Genomic DNA, 23,019 nt, shown 5'->3' with positions numbered 1-23,019 from the left:
CCAATGGGGTCCATAGAGGAACAGGGTTTGGGGGGTGGTGTGACTTCTCTCCTGGTCCTCTCCCCCCACCTCTCGCACATTAGTACTATTTGGTTTTCATTTGCCAAAGGACGCGACCAAGGTTTCTACAGCACCAGTAATTTACATCCAGACCAAGAAGAAACAAAACCAAGCCCGCTCCCCAAGGAGCCGCAGTACGACTAGCTTTCCTACCTACCCCTTCCAGGTATTCCCCTACTCCTGCTCTGCAGCCGCCAGAGAGTCCCGGGAGCTCCACCCAATCAAGGTGTGCTCACCTGCGGAAGGTGAAGAATCGGTCTCCTTTCGTGACCGTCTCCGGGCCAATCGGAGGCGCCTCGAACTTGGAAAGGCACCCCGCCCCGGGGGAGGTAGTGGTGGGCGGAGCTGCACCTGGCGGCGGTGAGTCACTCAGCGGAGCGGCGGCTGTCTTCTCCAATCAGAACGCGTAGAGGTGGAGCGCAGGCCAATGGGGCGCGGAGGGCGGGCCGGCGGGCTCAACCTGAGCCGGAGCTCAGACCGCGCGGCTGTGCGCTGAGCGGGGTCTGCCCAGGGGCTCGGCGGCCGGTGTCGCGTCGGGCTCCCGGTCGTGATGGGGACAAAGGCGATCGTCGGGAGGGAACAGTTGTTTCTCCTCACGGCGGTGATCCTGTGTAAGTTCCCGGAGTTCGGCAGGGATCGGCGGGTCGGGTCAGAAGTTGGAGCGAGGCGCTCCCACGGCCCTACCCGCGGGCGGGGACGAGCTCAGGAACCGACCGGCCTCACCCTCCGCGTCCCTCCTCCGCGCTCGGCCTCGTCCTCCTTCCTGAGCGCGCACCGGGGAGCGGCCGGCTCCCCTCCCCCCGCCGGGCGCGAGCCCCCCTCCACTGACACCCGCGCGAGGGAGCCTCCCGGGAGGGGTCGAGTCCTCTCGCCCCCTCCCCACACTCAGATGAGGGCCCTGCCCATCTGCACCTGCCCGGCGCCGGCCTCCGCGCATAGCCGCGGGCCCCCAGGTGCGCGCTCGCCGGGGGGACCCCAGAACCCGAAGGAGGCGCGGCGGAGGTAGGCGGCTCTGCGAAAAGTGTGAAGGGAGATAAAGCTGAAATCGGCATTTTCTCAGAAAACGGCGTTCAGAGCCCCTGAGGGAGGGATAGCTACCCCGGGAGTCCTGGTCAACGCTGTCGCCCGAGGGGGTGGTCGGGGCGGAGGAGCCTGGACTCTGCCCTGCGCGGCAGTGGACGCCTTTCCTGCGGGACCCATAGTGAACCCGCTCCGCCCCGTCCCCCCCCTCCCCGCTTCCCCGCCGTGGACGAGTTTGCACCGCCGGGTCCGTCTGTGCTTCTGTGGATACTTGTGTTTGGGGTCTGTGTGAATCTCTTTTGCCCTCAAGGTCCATGTTTTAGGAAGTGTTCAAAGGAATGGGAGCCCTGCCGGATAGCTCGGTCGATTAAAGCGTTGTCCCCCAGCGCAGCGCAGAGGTTGCCGGTTCGATCCTGGTCAGGGCACATACAGATCGATGTTCCTGTCTCTCTGCCCTTCACTTCCTCTCTCTAAAATTAATTTTTTTTTAAAAAAGAAAAAAACCCAAACAGTTAAAGTTAGGTTACTAAGTTTAAAAAAAAGGAACAATTTCAATCCATGTTGATAGTTCTTAGGTCAGTCTGTTTTGCCAAATTTTGAAGGGTGGAAATCTGTTCCCTCCTCACAGACAGATGGATTGATGAGTCTTCACAAGACGTGTGTCCCCTATCACAAAAACATAGCGTTGGGTTGGACTGGGCCAGACACAGCCCTAACCCTCACCCCATTGTATAGACAAGGAAACCAGTCGGGAAAGGGAAATGACTTTACCAGATTGACGAAAGGACCTGGGAACGGAACAGAACTCGCCTCTCTTCTCCGTTTCTCCTTCAATTTCCATTCTTTTCCTGCCCCCACCTACTTCTGCCTCATCTGAGAACCTCTGGTGACTCTGTGGCCATGTTTTGTTTTTACATGGTACTCAGCCCTTGAACACTGTGCCACCTCCACCACCCATGCACCCCCACCCCCCAAACAGGAACTGTTTGGGACTATTTGTTAGGCTTGTAAATTTCCTGGGTGTGTCTTTCTCACCTTCCTTCTTTCCTTTTTTTTTCTTTTTTCATTTTCTACATCACACAACAATCACCCTGGCACAGAGTTATGAGAGCACCATCCTGAGCCTGGGGACATCCTCTAGTGACTAGAGGGGATTGGGAAACAGAGCTTAAGAGGCAACCCGAGGAGATAGATGTTCGTGAGCTTGATGAGACAGTGGGTTCTGGGAGGTCACATGTCCAGGGTGGAGTCCTATGACATAAATCAGGCTAGTGCTGGGGAGAGTGATTGATTAGTACTGAGGCTGCAGTAGGAGCTGAGCTGCTCCGTCTGGGGTCTTGCTTGGCTTTGCATTATCTGTGATCTCAGGCATGTAGCTCGGTCTTTTCGTCTGTAAAAGAGAGCAGTAAGCTTGTTCTAACCCACCCGTGCTGAGCCTCCTCTAGGGGAATAGCTACATTATGATATATGATGGTGACACTGGGTGGCCGCCATCCTCTTTGGGTTTTGTGAGGAAACAAGGAGAGACCCTGCTAGATCCCAGTGACATCAGTAAAAAATAAATAGGGTCTTTTTCTTGGGTGTCTGGTCCATCCTGTAACCCTGGGATGTCAGTGTTGTGCCCTTCCTCTGGCTGCTCCTCATTGTGAGTCTGAGGCAGGGAGAAGGAAGACAAGACGACAAGATTTGCCTGACAACTATGTAGAGCCCAACCGCATCCTGGGGGCTCTAGTGAGGAGGGTGGCCTGAGCTTGCAAAACACTGGTGACCCAGAGCACCAGGCCTCCTCTCCCTAGAAAGCCTGTGCTTTAAAGTCTCCAGCTACCTACCTCTCAGGCAGTGTGCCATGTAAATGGAATGACTTTTGGGGACTTTTGGGGTAACAACGGGGGAAAAAGGGGAACCTACTTTGGAACTGGATTTGCCCTCCACCTCTGTGCTGTCCTCCCTATATGCTCCAAGATGGGCGAACTGCTGCGGGTCAGTTTGTGAGTCCTGCTGATGATACTTCTCGCTTTGCTGTTCAGGGTTAGGGTTAACCTCTGGAACTGTCGCCTGTGAGTCACTCCTGTCTGCTCCCTCTCCTCCCAGGTGGCTTTACTCCCAGGAAAGAATTGTTCCCTTGAAACAGAAACTAGAAACTAGTGACTGACACAACCCAGAGCTGGGGAGTGAATGGTTGCAGAATTCCAGTCCCTTAGTCCTTCCCTGAGGTCCCAGAACACTTTAATTCCTGTGGCTTCTCTTCTGTCTCTGTGTGCCTACCTCATGTGGGGCAGCCAGCCTAGATCTGGTTTGGGTTAGAATTGCTGGAAAATTTTTAAAAAGTTTATTTAGAATAGATTAGTACCTTGATGTGGTTTGAGATGCAGAATGATTTTTTTTTTTCCGGTGTCCTAACTGGGGATCAAACCTACAACCTTGGCATGTTGGGACAATGCTCCAACCAACTGAGCTAACTAGCCATGGCTGAGTCCTAACAATAGTAAAGGAGTGGGAGTATCTCCCTCTCACCCTGTTCCTGCTCACTGCATCCCTCCCATAGTTTCTTCTGTATCTTTCCAGCATTTTGTTTTAGATACTTATATCTATCTATTTGTCTTTTCTGCCTTTCTTTAGACAAAAGAGGCATATTGTATATGTTTTAGTGCATGCTTCATCCTGTTATTGTCACTGAATGCACCCTGGAGAGCTTTTCATGTTGGTATTACACGCATGGTGGTCTTGGCCATTAGGACCCCCTCCCAAGTTAGGTGGGCCAAGGGGCCTCAGTTTTGTGGATACAGAAATGTCTGACACCTCTGCTCAAAGGTAGATTTAAAAGCTACACATTTTATGTGGTAGATCAGGAAATAATGAAGCTTGTTTTTCACATTTGTTAGCATTGAGGAGAGACCTTGGGGATCTCTAAACTCAAACTTGCTTCCTTTTCATAGACTCAGGAGAGATCTGGGAGACAGTTTGTCAAACCTAACCGTGGAAGAGTTTTCAGCATTTTGAGGGGATTGTGGGAAGCATTGGGAGTGGATGCATCCTGGGGTTTTCCAAGCATTGAAAATTCAGAGTTCATCTGCCTGGAGCTCTCTGATAAGCATGTTTCTGTCCAAAGTCCGCCTGTGTCCTTTGCTTCACAATGTAGGGGGAGGATGGAGGAAGCAGCTGCTGGCAGGAAGTTTGATCCCTCCCCTGGCTGGGCTGGGCTGGGCTGGGCTGGGCTGGAGCAGGCAGGCAGGCAGGCAGGCAGGCAGGCTGGCTGGCTGGCTGCAACCTTTCCTTAGAATGGGGAGGTGGGTGGGGGAGGGGAGGAGCTAAGCAGGTAGAACTGGAAATTCTGCTGAGCGGGCAGGAGGGGCTGGCAGGAGGGGCCGTGGAGTGAAAGCCCTCCTGGCCTGCACCACCATTACCACTTTTGGCCACTCTCAGACGGGCCGCTGATGTCACCAAAGTGCAGCCAAGGGTGTCTGTTTATACTTTGATACCTAGTGTTGGCCTCACAAAGTTTTCCTCTTGCCCATGCATTCCTTCTCTGTCCCACCTTAACCCCCAAGTGAGAGGTGGCATGGTGTGGTGGAGAAGGGGCAAGCTGTAGTAGAAGCCCTGTTTCTGTGTTCTAATTGTACCGCAATATCAAATTCCTTTGTTAATCCAATAAACATTGGTGTTAACTATGTACTGAGCACTGTGCCAGAGATTAGGGATAAAGTGGTGAGTAATACCTGCTATCAAGAAGCTCTGAGGGGAGCCAGAGGTACTGGTAACAATTAGTCTACATTAAGGTACACTGTAGCTGGTGGCTGTCCTCAGCCCTGGGTCCTCCTCCCAGTTCAGGCTCTGTTGGTCCAAGCATCCAAGTCAGGTGCTGAGGATAGTTCGATTGATTGGAGCATTGGCCGCAGGGGCATGGGGGGGGGGGGCTGGGGGTTATCAGATGGGTGTTGCTGGGTGGGCAGGGCACATGCTGGAGTCTGTCTATCACTTAAGAAATAAAAAAAAGTAGAAAAATTGAAAAACATAGGAATATAGAGAAAATAAAAGCATGTGTAATCCTATTATCTAGAGATAAACACTTTTAATATTTTATTTATTGATTTTTTTAGAGAGAGAGGAGTAAGAGAGAGAGAGACAGAGAGAGAGAGAAGGGGGAGGAGCAGGAAGCATCAACTCCCATATGTGCTTTGACCAGGCAAGCCCAAGGTTTCGAACCGGCGACCTCAGTTTTCCAGGTTGACGCTTTATCCCACTGCGCCACCACAGGTCAGGCCAAGATAAACACTTCTTGCTGTAGTTTCATTCTAGTCACTTTCCTCTGAATAAATGTGTGGTGTATGTATATATTTTAAGCAAAAGATCCTTTAAACAAAATCCATTCTGTGGTATTCCACTGTGTGATTTTGTTGGGCATTGAAGTTTTCTTTTTCCTGGCTGTGCTAAGAAACATGCGGCTGTCCTTATACCCTACATCTGTAGGCTTAGATTTAAACCTAACTTGGGTTAAGTTTCCCACCTTGCTATTTGTAGCTGTGTGGTTTTGGGCAACTGTATTAAGTCTCAGCGTTCTTTTTTTTTTTTTTCCCCCCCCAGAGACAGAGAGAGTCAGAGGGATAGACAGGGACAGACAGACAGGAACAGAGAGTTGAGAAGCATCAATCATTAGTTTTTCATTGCGCATTCCCACACCTTAGTTGTTCATTGATTGCTTTCTCATATGTGCCTTGACCACGGGCCTTCAGCAGACCGAGTAACCCCTTGCTCGAGCCAGCGACCTTGGGTCCAAGCTGGTGAGCTTTTGCTCAAACCAGATGAGCCTGCGCTCAAGCTGGGGACCTCGGGGTCTCGAACCTGGGTCCTCGGCATCCCAGTCCGACGCTCTATCCACTGCGCCACCGCCTGGTCAGGCAGTCTCAGCGTTCTTATCTGTAAAATGTATGGTAACAACAGTACTTGTCTCAGGGGTTTTGTGAGAATTTAATGAGACAGTGGATAACAGCCACGGATCTTTTTTTTTTTTTTCCCTGAAGTTGGAAACGGGAGGCAGTCAGACGTGGCATGCGTCTAACCAAGATCCACCCGGCATGCCCACCAGGGGGCGATGCTCTGCCCATCTGGGGCATTGCTCTGTTGCAACCAGAGCTATTCTAGCGCCTGAGGCAGAGGCCGTAGAGCCATCTCCAGCGCCCGGACCAACTTTGCTCCAGTGGAGCCTTGGCTGCTGGAGGGGAAGAGAGAGACAGAGAAGAAGGAGAGGGGGAGGGGTGGAGAAGCAGATGGGCGCTTCTCCTGTGTGCCCTGGTCGGGAATTACAACCCAGGACTCCTGCACTGAGCCAACCGGCCAGGGCCAACAGCCATGGATCTTAACGTAGGGGCTCAGCGTTCTCTCTGCTATCACTCCACTGGTCCAAGCTTTGTGTAAGAAAAGCGCAAAGGTGAGATAAACATACAGAGGTGTGTCTAGTTTGGAAAATGCAATTTGTCTCAGTTGTTATATTACTCAGACACAAAGAGATTTTCAGGTATTATATCTGCAGTCTTACAGACTGATACACCACCAAGTCCCATCTGAAATGTGTGAGAACTTGCTGTGATTGAGTTGGATATTAATACCTGAATCGCCACCGCCCCTTCTCTGAGCCTAACTCACCTTCTTCCACTGCTGCCCACTCTCCTGTTCTCAGCTACAGTGTCCAGGTGACCTGTGCTCACCACCTCTCCTGCCCTTTCTCTTTCTTGGACCTTTATCAGACTCACATACACACTCCAGGATCTTTTTTTTTTTTTTTCCCTACAGAGACAGAGAGTCAGAGAGAGGGATAGACAGGGACAGACGGACAGGAATGGAGAGATGAGAAGTATCCATCATTAGTTTTTCGTTGTGCATTGCAACATCTTAATTGTTCATTGATTGCCTTCTCATACGTGCCTTGACCGCGGGCCTTCAGCAGACCGAGTAACCAACCCCTTGTTCGAGCCAGTGACCTTGGACTCAAGCTGGTGAGCTTTTGCTCAAACCAGATAAGCCCTCGCTCAAGCTGGTGACCTCGGGGTCTCGAACCTGGGTCTTCCGCATCCCAGTCTGACGCTCTATCCACTGCGCCACCGCCTGGTCAGGCCACACTCCAGGATCTTTTTTTTTCCTTTTTATTTATTATTATTATTTTTTATTTTTCTGAATTTGGAAACGGGGAGGCAGTCAGACAGACTCCTGCATGCGCCCAACTGGGATATGCCCACCTGGGGCGGCGCTCTGCCGCAATCAGAGCCATTCTAGCGCCTGAGACAGAGGCCACAGAGCCATCCTCAGTGCCTAGGCCAACTTTGCTCCAATGGAGCCTTGGCTGTGGAAGGGGAAGAGAGAGACAGAGAGGAAGGAGAGGGGGAGGGGTGGAGAAGCAGATGGGCGCCCCTCCTGTGTGCCCTGGCCAGGAATCGAACCCCGGACTCCCGCACGCCAGGCCGACGCTCTACCACTGAGCCAACCGGCTAGGGCCCACACTCCAGGATCTTGATGGTGTATTATCTCATATTTCTTACTCACTTGTTAGCTCATTTCACCTTTAAAGTTTTATTTAGTCATTCAATGCTGCTTGATGTGACACTATTTTCCCATTTCCTATTATTATTTATCATCTTTTTCTTTCTTTTTGCCTTTGTATGGGCCTGTTTTTTAGCATTGTTTTATTTTTTTTTCCTTCTTGCAGTCTTGATTATTTTTTCCTTTTTTTTATTCCCCTTTTCCACTTCTTTTCTCAAAACTAAAACACTTCATATATATTAACTTATTACATAAATATAGAACATAGAAAATAAAAGCTGCCTGTGGTCTAGTCTCTCAGGTAAATCCACTGTCAAGTATTTGGAATCAATTCTTAGAGATTTTTTAATGCACATATTCAAGTTATTTTTACTTAGAAAAATAGAATCATTGCTCACTTCAGTGGCACACACACTGAAGCTGGAACCTAACAGAGAAGATTATCACGGTCCCTGCACAAAGAGGAGATGCAGAGTCGTAAATTCATGAAGCATTTCTTTTTTTTTTTTTTTAAGCTTTTTTTTATTCATTATAGAGAGGAGAGAGAGAGAGAGAGAGAGAGAAGGGGAGAGGAGCAGAAAGCATCAACTCCCATATGTGCCTTGACCAGGCAAGCCCAGGGTTTTGAACCGACAACCTCAGCATTTCCAGGTTGACACTTTATCCACTGTGCCACCACAGGTCAGGCCATGAAGCATTTCTTATTTTGAGCAGTGCCCTGGCACAAAGGGTATTCTTACACCCTTTATGTCAGAAGAAATATGAGTCCAAAGCACGGTATGTGGCATTCCATAGCAAAATTGTGATTTCACTATAATAATATTTGTTTAAGGCAATCTGTGAAGTGAAAATGAAGCTGAGTTATACCTGGGGTATTTGTGTGAATATGTTAAATGGCTACGTGTATTTTTTACCTAGTTGTGTACTGGAGCTACGTTACCTTGATTAGAATTCTACCTCTGCTTTGTGACCTCGAGCAGGTTATACCTCATAGCACATAGCATTACTATGAGGAAGAAATGGTTAAAAAAAATTTTTTTTTAATTGAGAGAGACAGTTAGGAAGGGAGAGAGATAAGCATCAATTCCTCATTGCAGCACCTGAGTTGTTCATTGATTACTTTTATTTATTTATTTATTTATTTATTTATTTTTACAGAGAGAGAGTGAGTCAGAGAGAGGGATAGACAGGGACAGATAGACAGGAGTGGAGAGAGATGAGAAGCATCAATCATTAGTTTTTCATTGCGTGTTGCAACACCTTAGTTGTTCATTGATTGCTTTCTCATATGTGCCTTGACCACAGGCCTTCAGCAGACCGAGTAACCCCTTGCTGGAGCCAGCGACCTTGGGTCCAAGCTGTTGGGCTTTTGCTCAAACCAGATGAGCTCGTGCTCAAGCTGGCGACCTCAGGGTCTCGAACCTGGGTCCTCTGCATCCCAGTCCAATGCTCTATCCACTGCACCACCACCTGGTCAGGCTTGCTTGCTTTTTTTTTTTTTTTTTTTTTTTTTTTTTTTAATTTAGTGAGAGGAGGGAAGACAGAGACAGACAGACTCCTGCATGCACGTGGACCAGGATCCACCTGGCAAACCCCCTACTGATGATGATCTGCCCATATAGGGCCATTGCTCAGCCTCTGAGCTGTTTTTTAGTTCCTGAGGCAGAGGCTTCATGAAGCCATTCTTAGCACTGGGGGTCAATTTGCTTGAACCAATCGAGCAATGGCTGTGGGAAGGGAAGAGGAAGGGGGTGGGGAGGGGTGGAGAAGCATATGGTCACTCTTTTTTTTTTTTTTTTTTTTTTTAGCTTTTTTAAAATTTTTTATTTTTTTACAGAGACAGAGAGAGAGTCAGAGAGAGGGATAGACAGGGACAGAGAAATGAGAAGCATCAATCATTAGTTTTTCGTTGTGCCTTGAGACACCTTAGTTGTTCACTGATCGCTTTCTCATGTGCCTTGACCACGGGCCTTCAGCAGACCGAGAAACCCCTTTCTGGAGCCAGCGACCTTGGGTCCAAGCTGGTGAGCTTTGCTCAAACCAGATGAGCCCGTGCTCAAGCTGGCAACCTCAGGGGTCTCGAACCTGGGTCCTTCCGCATCCCAATTCGATGCTCTATCCACTGCGCCACCGCCTGGTCAGGCTGGTCACTCCTCTTGTGTGCCCTGACTGGGAATCAAACCTGGGACATCCACACACTGGGCTGACGCTATACCACTGAGCAAATCAGCCAGGGCCTGATTGCTCTCTCATATGTGCCTTGACTGAGGGGCTCCTCCATCCAAGCCAGTAACCTTTGCTGTCAAGCCAGTGACCATGGGATCATGTCTATGATCCCACACTCAAGCCGGCAGCCCTGTCCGTGCTTAAGCTGATGAGTCTATGCTTAGGTCAGCAACTTCGGGGTTTCAAACCTGGGTCCTCAGCATCCCAGGTCATTGCCTGGTCAGGCTAAAATGGTTTAAGCTTAACGTAAAGTGCTCAGAGGGGGACCTGGCACATAGTAAGTATTAAAGAAGTGCTAACTGCTATTGTCATTTTATTCATGGTGGTATTTTATTCATTTGGTCAGGTTCAGTAATGTGTCTAGAATTCAGACACAATAAATTAAAAGTATAGGAAAAGAGGCCCTGGCCAGTTGGCTCAGTGGTAGAGTGTTGGCCTGGCGTGCAGGAGTCCCGGGTTCGATTCCCGGCCAGGGCACGGGAGAAGTGCCCATCTGCTTCTCCACCCCTCCCCTTCTCCTTCCTCTCTGTCTCTCTTCCTCTCCCGCAGCCAAGGCTCCATTGGAGCAAAGTTGGCCCGGGCTCTGGGGATGGCTCTATGGCCTCCGCCTCAGGCACTAGAATGGCTCTGATTGCAACAGAGCAACGCCCCAGATGGGCAGAGCATCGCCCCCTGGTGGGCATGCCGGGTGGATCCGGGTCAGGCACATGTGGGAGTCTGTCTGACTGTCTCCCCGTTTCCAACTTCAGAAAAATACAAAAAAAATAAAAAAATAAAAGTATAAGAGAAGACTTGTAAGGATCTTTAAGAGTTCTGTTGATCTTTTAAAAATTATTTTTCTTATTGGTACAATGGCATTAAACATTATATTGATTCCAAGTGTAATCATAATGATTTTTAAAAAATGTTATTTAGAAAATTAAATTTAAAGAGGTGACATTGATCAGTAAGAGTATATAGCTTTTAGGTAGACATTTCTATAGCATTTGAACTGTTGACTGTGTTGTGTGCCCATCACCCAAAGTCAAATAATTTTCCATCACTGTATATTTGTTCCTCTGTACTCCCTTCCCGCCACCCTTCCCCTACATTCCCCATAATGATTTGATATTTGTACACATTGCAAAATGATTGCTACCATCAGTCTAGTTAACTGTCACCATACATAGTTTCAAAATTTTTCTTATGAGAACTTTTAAGGTTTACTCTTGTAGCAACTTTAAATGTGCAACACAGTGTTATCAACTGTCACTATGTACAAGACATCCTTACAAAGTTTGTGCCATCAACCTGTTTTCTGTATTTTCTTTCTTTCTTTCTTTTTTTACAGACAGAGAGTCAGAGAGAGGGACAGACAAGGACAGACAGACAGAAACAGAGAGACGAGAAGCATCAATCATCAGTTTTTTATTGCTACACCTTAGTTGTTCATTGATTGCTTTCTCATATGTGCCTTGACCGCGGGCTCTCAGCAGACTGAGTGACCCCCTGCTCAAGCCAGTGACGTTGGGTCCATGTTGGTGAGCTTTTTTTTTCTTTGATCAAACTGGCAACCTCGGGGTCTCGAACCTGGGTCTTTCCGCATCCCAGTCCGATGCTCTATCCACTGCGCCACCGCCTGGTCAGGCTGTTTTTTGAGCTTGTTTTTATGGGTGGGAGCAGGGGTGGGGGTCCTCCTACCTATAAGTGAGATCATAGGGTATTAGTCTTTCTCTGTCTGATTTATTTCACTTAACATAATGCCTTAAGGTCCATCCATGCTGTCGCAAATAGCAAGATTTCATTCTTTCTGCCCTGATCTCTTAGCTCAGTCATTAGAGTGTATATCTAGGTGTATATTCTTGTATTGGCTGATAACATTTTATCTTATGAATATAGCACATTCTTTTTCTCCATTCCTCTACTGATGAAGTTGAAGGTTTTATTCTTGTTATAGCTGAATAATATTCCACTGTCAGTTGATGGGCACTTAGATTGTTCTCATAACTTGTAAATAATGCTGCAATGGACATGGGGGTGCAACTTTTTGAGTTAGTGTTTTCATTTTCTTCTTGCAAATACCAAGAAATGAAATTGCTGGATCATATGGTAGTTGTATTTTTATTTTCTCAAGGAATAGCCATACTGTTTTCCACTGTGGCTGCACTAATTTACATTCCTACCAGCAGGGCACAAGAGTTCCTTTTCTCCACAACCTTGTCAGTCCTTGTCGGTATTTTTTATTTCTTATCTTGTGTGTATGTGTGTGTGTGTGTGTGTGAGAGAGAGAGAGACAGGAAGGGAGAGAGATGAGAAGCATCAACCCTTAGTTGTGTCACTTTAGTTGTTCATTGATTGCTTCTCATATGTGCCTTGATTGGAGCCAGGGAGCAGCCCCAGCCAACCCAGTGACCTTGGGCTTCAAGCCAGTGACCTCTAGGCTCAAGGCAGACCTTGAGATAATTTGATGACCCCATTGCTCAAGCCAGCGACTCTGTGCTCAAGCCAGTGACCTTGCAGTTTTGAACTTGGGACCTCAGCGTCTGTGTCACCACCAGTCAGGCTGTTTGTTGTTGTTTTGTTTTGTTTGTTTTACAGAGACAGAGAAAGAGAGAGGGATAGATAGGGACAGACAGACAGGAACGGAGAGAGATGAGAAGCATCAATTATCAGTTTTTTGTTGCGACACCTTAGTTGTTCATTGATTGCTTTCTCATATGTGCTTTGACTGCGGGCCATTAGCAGACCGAGTAACCCCTTGCTGGAGCCAGCGACCTTGGGTCCAAGTTGGTGAGCTTTGCTCAAACCAGATGAGCCTGCGCTCAAGCTGGCGACCTTGAGGTCTCAAACCTGGGTCCTCCGCATCCCAGTTCGAGGCTCTATCCACTGCGCCACTGCCTGGGCAGGTATTGTTGTAGTTGTTTTGATAACAGGCATTCTCACAGATGTGAGGTGACATCTCACAGTGGCTTTGATTTGTGTTTCCTTGGTGATGAATGGTGTTGAGCACCTTCTCATATACCTAGTGGCCATTTCTATATTTTGGGGAAAATGCCTATTCAGAACTGTTGCCCTTTTTTTTTTTTTTTCAGAGACAGAGAGAGTCAGAGAGAAGGATAGATAGGGACAGACAGACAGGAACAGAGAGAGATAAGAAGCATCAATCATTAGTTTTTCATTGCGACACCTTAGTTGTTCATTGATTGCATTCTCATATGTGCCTTGACCATGGGGCTACAGCAGATTGAATAAACCCTTGCTGGAGCCAGCGACCTTGCTCAAACCAGATGAGCCTATGCTCAAGCTGGCGACCTCGGGGTCTCGAACCTGGGTCCTCCGCATCCCAGTCTGATGCTCTATCCACTGCGCCACCACCTTGTCAGGCTGTTGCCCATTTTTTAATCAGACTATTTGGGATTTTTTTGCTGTTGAATTATATCAGACCTATGATTTGCAAACATTTTCTCCCACTCAGTAGGATTGCCTTTTCGTTGGTGGTTTGCTCTGCTGTGCAGAATGTTGATTCTTTCCTTGTGTGGAAATGTCCTCATGCTGACTTCAGTCAAGGCTGCAGTCACTGGGGATGCAAACAATAACCATTGCTGGTGCCCAGCTTAGACCTTTGGATTATTCTGCTCCGGCTGCCCTAAACATACCACAGACTGGGAGGCTTCACAACAGGAATTCCTCACAGTTCTGGAAGCTAGAATTCCAAGGTCCGAGTACCGGGAGAGTTGTTTTCCTCTGAAGCCTCTCCCCTTGGTTTGCAGAGAGCCACGCTCTTGCCGCCCTTCACACTCCTCTGTCTGCCTTGAGCGCTGAGTCAGATGGATGAGGCCTTGTCCTGAGGGCTTCCTTTTAGGGTAATTACCACGTTCAAGACAGGTCACATTTCATGGTACTGGAGTTTTGAGGGAACTCAGCTTCTGTAACAACCTTTAACCAGTTTGAAGGTTACCTCTGTTCTCGCCACGGCCTCGCTGAGCTAACTGGAGTGTCTCAGTTGCTGTTATGGCTGTGAAGACAGTGGGGTATTTTAATGGATTCACCTCTTCCCCACTTTCTGCTGCTAATTTTGAGCTTGCATTACAAAACCTCCTGGCATTTATCCCACTCCCCCTCACCCCCCAGACTGGCCAGACCGGCCTCTGCTATTGTCATGCGGACACTAGGGAGGGACAGAGGGATGGAGAAGGAAGGGAGGAGGACGAAGGGAGGGATGCAGAGACCCTCCTTCAGAAGGGAAGGGGGAAACTGCCTCCATGCAGAGAACTTTATTTTTTATTTATTTAATTTTTTTACAGGGACAGAGAGAGAGTCAGAGAGGGAGATAGATAGGGACAGACAGGAACCGAGAGAGATGAGAAGCATCAATCATCAGTTTTTCCTTGTGACACCTTAGTTCATTGATTGCTTTCTCATATGTGCCTTGACCGTGGGCCTTCAGCAGACTAAGAAACCCTGGACTCAAGCCAGCGACCTTGGGTTCAAGCTGATGGATAGGCTTTTTGCTCAAGCCAGATGAGCCCACGCTCAAACTGGCGACCTCGGGGTCTTGAACCTGGGACCTTCTGCATCCCAGTCCAACACACTATTCACTATGCCACCAGCAGAGAACTTTAATTCTGTCTCAAAACTATGAAGCAAATTTTAAAACATTTAATTTTTAGGTTATAAATCTAAGTTTTAAAATAGATTAATATAACACTCATTTTCCCCTGAGAAACGAACAGTTGGAGGAAAAGAAAACCTTTTCTGGTAGTAAAGTTTTTTAAAGATGGCATTTTAAATCAAGTTTGTTTGTTTCATCATTTGGGCCTGCCCTATCTGCCAGTTTGAAAAACAGGCATATCTTTACAGGTACACCATAACAAGTGGATATCATCACAGTGAATGGCCAACTGTGACCTAATTTAATTTATTAAGGCTCTATGCTGTTCAGTGCAAATGTGTAGCAAGCATGCTTAGCACTGAGTACACAGAAAAATAATATGTGGTCCCTTGTCCGTGGTTGTTTACGTCTGCTAGGGAGACATACCTGTGCACAAAGGATGTTATCATGTGGAACATGCTTTGACTGTGGTTTTCATTGTGTAGTGATATGCTTGGCTCTGGTGAGGGTAGGCTATTTCCTGTGAAATAATGTAGGTGAAGAAGAAAGAGGGGAAGGGCGTTCCATGTAGCAGAGTAGCATGTTGTGAAGCCACCTGGCTTCTTTGGGAATGGATGCAGTTTTGTGTTGCTGGAGGGTGAGCAAGCAGCAAGAGGAGAGAGGGATGGAGAGGCTAAGTTTATCACAGTCAGGTGGCGCCAGAACCCGTGCCTTGCTGTGGGAATGGGATGTTATTTTACAGGCAGTGCAGAACCATGGGAAGTTTGAAGCCAGTGGTAGGTCGGCACTTTGGGAGGCACAGGGCTGCCCAGCCCTGCAGTTGTCTTGATTCGAATCTGCAGCATCACCCAGTGACTGAGGTGGTTGTAGGAGGGGAACAGTCGTCCGTGCAATGTGTGCCTGGTGCAGAACTCAGTAAGTGTTTGCTGTCCCGTGGCAGTGGGATAGGGAGCGGATTTGAGTGGGGCAAGATTAATAAGGCAGAGAAGCCAATTAGAGAACAACTGCAGATCTTCAGATATGATGGCACTGAAAATTGGGAGCAGAGAGGAGGGTCCCAGCGTGAAGGAGATTTGGGAAATGACACCGTAAAGCTTGGTGTTGGAGTGACCAGAGTAAAGGACACACAGTAGTAGCCTAAAGGTGCCCAGTGAATGGGGATACCACCACCTGGAGAAAGGAGTGGGGAGAGGGAGTGGGGAGCGGGGAGTGGCATCAGGTGTCAGGCAGGGTGGTGTGAAGTCCGTGGAGATGTCCGTGGGCACCTTACCTGGGTAGGAGTCGGCAGCTCAGGTGAGAGGCAGTGTCTGGAGCTGGCCAGGCATGAATTTTGAGCTGCATTTATTTACTAGAGAATGTGACGAGGAGAGGAGGCCCAGGATGGAAAGCCAAAATCATGCATAGGAAGGGATGGACAGAGGAAGCAAAGCTTAAGAAGGAGGATCATTCAAAACTCTGAGGGCTGCAGGTGGAAACTGAGGGGGCGGAGTGGCTTCTGAGGAGGTAATCAGCAGGCGGACATCTTACCCAGGCCACAGGAGGGGACCAGAAAAGCAAATACTGCATGTTTCTGGTTCTAAAACAGTTTTAATGTTTTGGAAATTGGGATGTGATTTACAGCCTATGTATATGTTTAATATAATTTTCTCCCAAGAAGCTGTGACTGAATTGATGTTATATTTTTAGTCAGGATGTCTTAGAATTGAGAAATAGATGGTTGGTGGCCTCAGTAAAAGCAATTTTAATTCCAAGGTGAGAGCCAAAGCCATGTAGCCTTAGTTGGGTGGTGAACAGGTGTGTTGGCTGCAAACAGTGTGTATGGACACAACATCCTTAAGAAGTTTGGAGAGAGCCTGACCTGCAGTGGCACAGTGGGTAAGGTGTCAACCTGGAATGTTGAAGTCACCAGTTCAAAACCCCTGGCTTGGGCCCTGGCCGGTTTGCTCAGTGATAGAGCATCGGCCTGGTGTGCAGGAGTCCCGGGTTCAACTCCCGACCAGGGCACACAGGAGAAGCGCCCATCTGCTTCTCCACTTCTCCTCCTCTCCTTCTCTGTCTCTCTCTTCCCCTCCCGTAGCCAAGGCTCCATTGGAGCAAAGTTGGCCCAGGCGCTGAGGATGGCTCTGTGGCCTCTGCCTCAGGTGCTAGAATGGCTCTGGTTGCAACAGAGCGATGCCCCAGATGGGCAGAGCATCGCCCCCTGGTGGGCGTGCTGGGTGGATCCTGGTCGGGCGCATGCGGGAGTCTGTCTGACTGCCTCCCCGTTTCCAACTTCAGAAAAATACAAAAACAAAACAAAACAAAAATCCTGGCTTGCCCCATCAAGGCACATTTATTTGAGAAGCAACTACTACAAGTTGATACTTCCTTCTCTCTTTCTCTTTTCTCTCTCTAAAATCAATAAATAAAATCTTAAAAACAAAAGAAGTTTGGAGAGTAGGAGAGAAGGGAATACATCCAGGAGTGAATTGAGCATCACGACTGAGAGGCTGAAATTCTGTTCTATTTTGGTGTGCCATGCGCATTACTAGGGCATTGGGACATGTGCACAGCATGCCAGGTATGAGGTCAAGGGCAAAGGGGGACAGGGTGCGACAAGGGAAACAGAACAGGTGAAGAGGTGGCAGGGAGCCAGGGAAGCCGATGCAGATAGGATGCGGCGAGGGAAAGCCCTCTGTCTGTCTGCCTGTCTGTCCACCTGTCTGTGAAGGGTCTAGAACAGAATCTGTCCAAGGTAGTGACCGTGACAGAAGAGACATGGGCTAGTGGGCTGGGGTACAAGCATTTTTCAGGCAGTATTCATATTTATTTAGGTCTAACTGAAGAAAACATTGAAGTCAGGAAAAGAAGCGTGTGCAGAAGGACCTATGGTCAGAGCATGATAAGAAGAAGCTATAATTGCTTTTTGGTGCATCCTGTTGGAGACCCTGTTGTAAATACTTTGTATTAGCTTGTGTAAGGCTCAGCAACAGCCCTTTGACACAGAAGCTGTTTGTATCCCCCAGTGGACAAACTGAGGTTGAAAGTGACCGAGTGGCTTGCCCAGGTTGCACAGCCTAGTTTGTAAGAGATGGGGTTTGAGTGCAGGCAGTCTGGTCCCAGAGGCTTGTTCAGGAATGAGAAGAAGGCAGGACAGGATGGCTGAGATGTCCTGTGGTGACAGGAAGGGCATGGTGATGAGGCTGCCTGGCATCCTGGCTGATCAGTAGCCACAGAGTCCTGAGTGTTGGTGGCAGTCAGGCCACAGCAGACAACTGGGAAGCTCAGATGGAGCTGGGAAGAATTCGGGGCGAAGGGCCCTGCATTTTAAACAACAGAAGAGAAGCCTGGAATAGGCCGGGGAGTTGGGATTAATGAGAAGAAAGCCCTCTGCAGCCTAGGTGTGACTCCTGACTGTGTTTGAGATCCCGGGAGCTGAGAGGGCTCAAAGGAACTGTAGCTGAAGTCAGGAGTGATGCAGAGGTGCCCCCTGAATCGATATGCTGCGACTTTTGTGTGTGTGTTGCCCTTTATTTCAGAGGCTAGTTTTTTGTTTAATTAGAAGCGATTCTTTATTTGGGTGGTGCCATAGGTTGGGTTCTTGGCAAGCTGACTCTGAGATGTCAGTTATTGTACCAAGACATTTATTAGGGCGTGCTCTCGGGATCCCACTTGTGGGAAGGAGGGAAGGAAGGAGGATACAGCGGAAGTCCCCGCAAGGCCTGTGCCTACTCCTCAGGGAGCTTAGAAGCAGGAACAGCCTGCATGTTGTGGAGCTGGTGCTTTGTACGTCCTGTCCTTAGTCAGGCGTGGGTGCCGCTGCCCCTGCCCTGTCCCTGGTTGAGGCCTGGTGCTGCTGTTCTCAGGGCCGAGAGCCGAGGGCCTCTGGCAGCAGTCCCAGCAGCTGGAACAAGTCCCTCCTTTCTGAAGAGAAGCCTGGTTCAAGCTCAGTACCCCTCACAGGTGGCAAATTGTAAAATCCGAGAGAGCGACTTGGACAAAAATGAAAGCATTTCATTCTTAGCACTCTTGATGAGAACTGAGCAAGAGACTCCCATGTCCTCAGTTTACAGTTTACTGTTTGACTTAATTCCTGTATGTTATTACACTTAATTATAGATTTGTCCTTAAAGTGTAATGCCAAATATACAGATACAGGATAATATTATCAGGTAGAATTTATAGGTAAAATGGGCCCGACTTTAAGAGAATGTCATTTTATTTCATAGTTTGTCTCCGTTAGACCAGCGGCTTTTCTGGGAAAAGGCGGTGGAAGCAAGCTGGACGCTGACCTCAGCTCTGCCGTTTCCTTGCTGGGGAAGCTGGGCAGCCACTTAACCCAGAAGACAGTTCATATTTTCATCTGTAAAGGAGGGAGAGAATACTGACCTTGTAGTGTCTCTCAAAGAAAAATACATAAATATTAATTCCGGACAGACAGACAGAAGAGCCTGACTTTAGAGAGCATCTAGTTCAAAGCTCTCCTAGTCTCATAGGTGAGCAGCGAGTGTCTTGGAAGTCAAGGGACCTTACCCAGTTGTGTCATGGAGGAAAAATGCACCTGTGTCAGATGTGTTAACATTTATTTAAGACGGCAGGACTCTGACTTAGGGCTGAAGTGAAGCTTCAGGAGTTTAAGTGTTGAAAAATGAATGAGAGCAGTTGTGTAAGTGCTGTCACCCTCTCCCAGAGCCCTGGTCCCGGGTGCTTATTTTGGAAGGTTTGGCTCCCCTCCTGTGAAGTTGGCTGCCACCTCCCATGTGTTATTTCATTAGCCTTGTCTCTCCTCCCCACCCCCCCCCCACCCCTATACTGTCTTTCCTTTTCCTTGTCCTTTGGGGGGGAGGAGAGGAGGTGGTCTGATCTCAGTTCTGGTCCTGACTCCCTGTCAGAACTGGCTCTGTGACCCGAGGCGATAGTACTTGATCTGCTGGTCTGTCATGGGTTGTTTCAAGGATCAAACGGTGTCATGTATATGAAAACACGTGAAATGAACCAAATGCTCCAAGTGCCAGGGAGCTCCTCCCTTTCTCTCGCTTGCTTCCTGCCAGGATCTTTTACAAGTGACTGTGATTGTTGAGAAGCATTTGTGAATCTTGAAATGCCATTTAGGAAGCCACACTCAAATGAGTAGGAATCTAAATACTGTAAATTACTGGGAGTCATGGAGCGGGAAGGAAGGCATGGAAAAAATTGCATTTGAAAGAAATATTTTTGGCCTTTGCTGGTTGGCTCAGTGGATAGAGTATTGGCCCGGCATATGGATGTCCTAGGTTCAATTTCCAGTCAGGAAACACAGGAAAAGTGACCATCTGCTTCTCTTCCCATCCCTTTTCCCTTCTCTCTCTCTTCCCCTCCCACAGCCAGAGCATTGGCCTCAGGCACTGAAAATAGCTCAGTTGATTCTAGCATTGGCCCAAGATGGGGGTTGCTGAGTGGATCCCAGTCGGGATGCATGCAGGAGTCTGTCTCACTATCTCCCCTCCTCTCATGTAAAAGAAAAGAAAAACTTTATTTCCACTGATAAAACAAATATCGGCCTGCCATTGTCATAAAATGCATTTGAAGACCTTCTTGAGTACCTGGGCTTGGAGTCTTAGCGTGGAGGGCCCTGGCCTCAGATCCTTGGCTAGTATTTTCTGTCATCTCCTGATGGGACCTCCTCTCTTCCTCCTCAGGCTTGCTGACGGTGGGCAGGGGAGAAGTGTACACTTCTGATCCTGAAGTCAGAGTTGCTGAGAATAAACGTGAGCTGGGAGGGGCTGTGAAGGGGGAGGGGTGAGCTGGCGAGTGCCCCTGGGGACTGGAGACCCTCCAGTCTTCTCCATTTGCTGCTCTCCTTCCTTCCGCTCACATCGATCCTGATCCTGTCTGCAGCTGTCAAGTTGTCCTGCTCCTACTCGGGCTTCTCCTCGCCCCGAGTGGAGTGGAAGTTTGCCCAAGGCGACATCACCAGCCTCGTTTGCTATAACAGCAAGATCACAGGTGAGTGTGACTCCTCCTGTCCTTCCTGATTGCCTAGGGGTTGTGGGGGGGTAGACCCGCCTGGATTCCAGGGGAGGGGCACACCTGGAGCTCAAGTCCCCATGGCCTCCCACCACCCTTCCTGGTGCCTTGGTGCCACCATCAACAGCAACTTCCAGCTGGGCAGCTCACTCTGCCTGGTTCCCTCTCCCCGCAGCTCCCTATGAGGACCGAGTCACCTTCTCCAACACCGGCATCACCTTCCACTCAGTGACCCGGAAGGACACGGGGTTGTACACGTGCATGGTCTCTGAAGAAGGTGGCACCAACTACAGGGAGGTCACCATCAAGCTCATTGTCATTGGTACGTGCTATTTGTCTTCTGCACGGACTTGGAATCTTCTATTTCCTCCAAAGCTCAGCCCTGGAGCTCGTGGACATTGCGGGTGCTCTGAGTGCCTGGGGGGTCGTCCTCGTCAGCTCCTTAGCCTCCCAGCAGTCCTCCTGCCCCATGATCAGCACCTTCTCTCCCTTCCAGTGCCTCCGTCCAAACCCACAGTCAACATCCCTTCCTCCATCACCATTGGGAGCCGGGCTGTGCTGACCTGCTCAGAGACAGATGGCTCTCCGCCCTCCGAGTACTACTGGTACCGGGACGGGACCCTGATGCCATCGGATCCCAAAAGCAGCCGTGCCTTCAGCAACTCTTCCTACAGCCTGAACCACAAGACCGGAGAGCTGGTATGGATGTGGGGGTGAATGGGTGGGGTCCAGGCGCAGAATCTGAAGGTGGGAGGAGAGCCAGCAGCAAGGTCAGCTGGGCATTAGGGTCACAAGAGCTGAACGGTAGGAATTGGGCTGCTTCGAGCAGGGGACGCGGTGTGTTCTCTGTCTCCAGGTCTTTGATGCTGTCTCGGCCTCTGACACTGGAGAGTACACCTGCCAAGCACAGAATGGGTATGGGGCCCCCGTGATGTCCGACGCTTTCCGCATGGAGGCTGGTAAGCGCGGCAGGTTACCGGGCGGGGTCTTCCTTTCATGCTGGCCTGGATGGTGTAGTCCGTGCCGTGAGTGAGCACTCGTGGGCCGACATCTGGCTTGTATCTCGCAGTGGAGCTGAACGTGGGGGGCATTGTGGCGGCTGTCCTGGTGACACTCATCCTTCTTGGACTCTTGATTTTTGGCATCTGGTTTGCCTACAGGCGAGGCTACTTTGTCCGTGAGTATTTGCCCTTCGAGGCTCTCCTCCACCCTGCCCCCATGTCAGGACACACTTCCTGGGTCCTGGGTGCCATGCGCGCTGCACACCGGCTCCCACCTTCCTTGTACCCTGTCCTCCTGACTCGTGGGGTCCCCTTTCTTCTCTTTCAGGAATGAAGAAAGGGTGAGTGAGGTGCCGTACGGAGGCTGAGAACGTGGATGCCCGTGGTTTGGAGCTGAGATGGGCTTGGGGGAGGGGTTGGAGGTGGAGGCCATGGCCTGGCAGGAAAGACATTTGAATTTCCACCTGTTCCCTGTGGGCCCATGCTGCCCGGCCCCTCCACCCCCCCATACCTGGTGATTCTGTAACATTCCCAGCTCTGACCACTGAGGTTGGCAAGTAGAGGTTAAGGAGAGGGAACTGGGTCTGAGTGTCGCTATCTTCTGGCTTATCCCCAGGACCGAGAGCAAGAAGGTCATTTACAGCCAGCCCACCGCTCGAAGTGAAGTGAGTCATGGGTCTGGTTGGTAAGGGACTTTCTAGCCTGTGTTTATGTGTTCAGGGGATTATGAACTAAAGAAGACTAGCAGTTGATGGGACGTTTTGTTTCCTTAGGGGGAATTCAGACAGACCTCATCATTCCTGGTGTGACCCTGGTCCTCTGCTGGCCTCGCTCAGGTGCTCCCAGACTCCGGCCCTGATGTCTACAGTGTCACAGGAAGCCTTGTCTGTCGTCTGGCCCCACAGGGGCCCCACTTTTATCTTCGTTGGGATGTGTTTTTAATAATGTCGGCTCCCGTTCCTCCTTCGTGCTTCCCTCTTTCCCTGGCATTGCTGAGTGGCCTGGGACTTGTGTAAAGCTTTCGTTCCCTGTCCCCATGAGGGAGCAAGCAGGCTTGTTGGCAACGGCTATGACTGTTTTCCCATGGAGACAATGAGACTGGAAGGGCACCGGCCTCCCCTGCGTGTAGCGGCCCTCAAGTGTGCCTCTCCAGTCTGAATGGACTCTTTCCTCCTGAACTGAGGACCATGCTCGCCATTCTAGTTGGGGGATTGGAGACCGGAGCAGCAGAAATGGTCATTTGGTGACATCAGTCTCTTCTGTCTCTGTCTTCTCACGAGAAGGCCACCAGGGTCCTCCTGCACGGTCCCTGTGCAAGGAGAACGACACCAACCATGTCTGCAGGAAAAACAGGAGTTTGGATATGGAGAGCTTGGTAAACTTTTGGGGGATAAGGCGCAGAATTTCAAAACCAGTGATCTAAAGTAAAGGAGGCGGAGCTGGTGGCTGGATGGGGGTGGCCCCTCCACCGGACGTGACTGCAGCACTGAGTGTGGTCCCAGCTCTGTGCTACACCGTGTGTGCTGGAGAGCTTCCCAGCTCTTCCGTGAGACTGTGTTTGTGTTTCTTTGGATGTTGCCGGAAATAAAAACTTGTTTTGTCAAA

The 23,019-nt window shown here is 49.4% G+C and overlaps 1 protein-coding gene and 1 non-coding gene across 2 annotated transcripts; both read left to right on the top strand.

Annotated features, from left to right (window-relative positions):
* Window positions 1-508: 508 nt before the first annotated feature.
* On the top strand, window positions 509-23,019 carry F11R (F11 receptor). Its single transcript, XM_066371287.1, has 10 exons — window positions 509-671; window positions 20,086-20,154; window positions 20,285-20,392; window positions 20,589-20,735; window positions 20,910-21,112; window positions 21,270-21,372; window positions 21,483-21,590; window positions 21,743-21,755; window positions 22,031-22,079; window positions 22,188-23,019. The coding sequence occupies exons 1-10, from the start codon at window positions 611-613 to the stop codon at window positions 22,221-22,223; spliced, it is 897 nt and encodes a 298-aa protein (XP_066227384.1). The 5' UTR covers window positions 509-610; the 3' UTR covers window positions 22,224-23,019.
* On the top strand, window positions 8,002-8,111 carry LOC136395978 (U6 spliceosomal RNA). The gene has a single exon (XR_010749420.1). It is a non-coding gene; the product is annotated as a U6 spliceosomal RNA (small nuclear RNA).

Source organism: Saccopteryx leptura, chromosome 2 (assembly GCF_036850995.1).
Source record: "Saccopteryx leptura isolate mSacLep1 chromosome 2, mSacLep1_pri_phased_curated, whole genome shotgun sequence".
In the NCBI taxonomy this organism is placed as follows: Eukaryota; Metazoa; Chordata; class Mammalia; order Chiroptera; family Emballonuridae; genus Saccopteryx; species Saccopteryx leptura.
The sequence above is the reverse complement of the archived record's forward strand: the minus strand, read 5'-3'. Positions and strand labels throughout refer to the sequence as shown.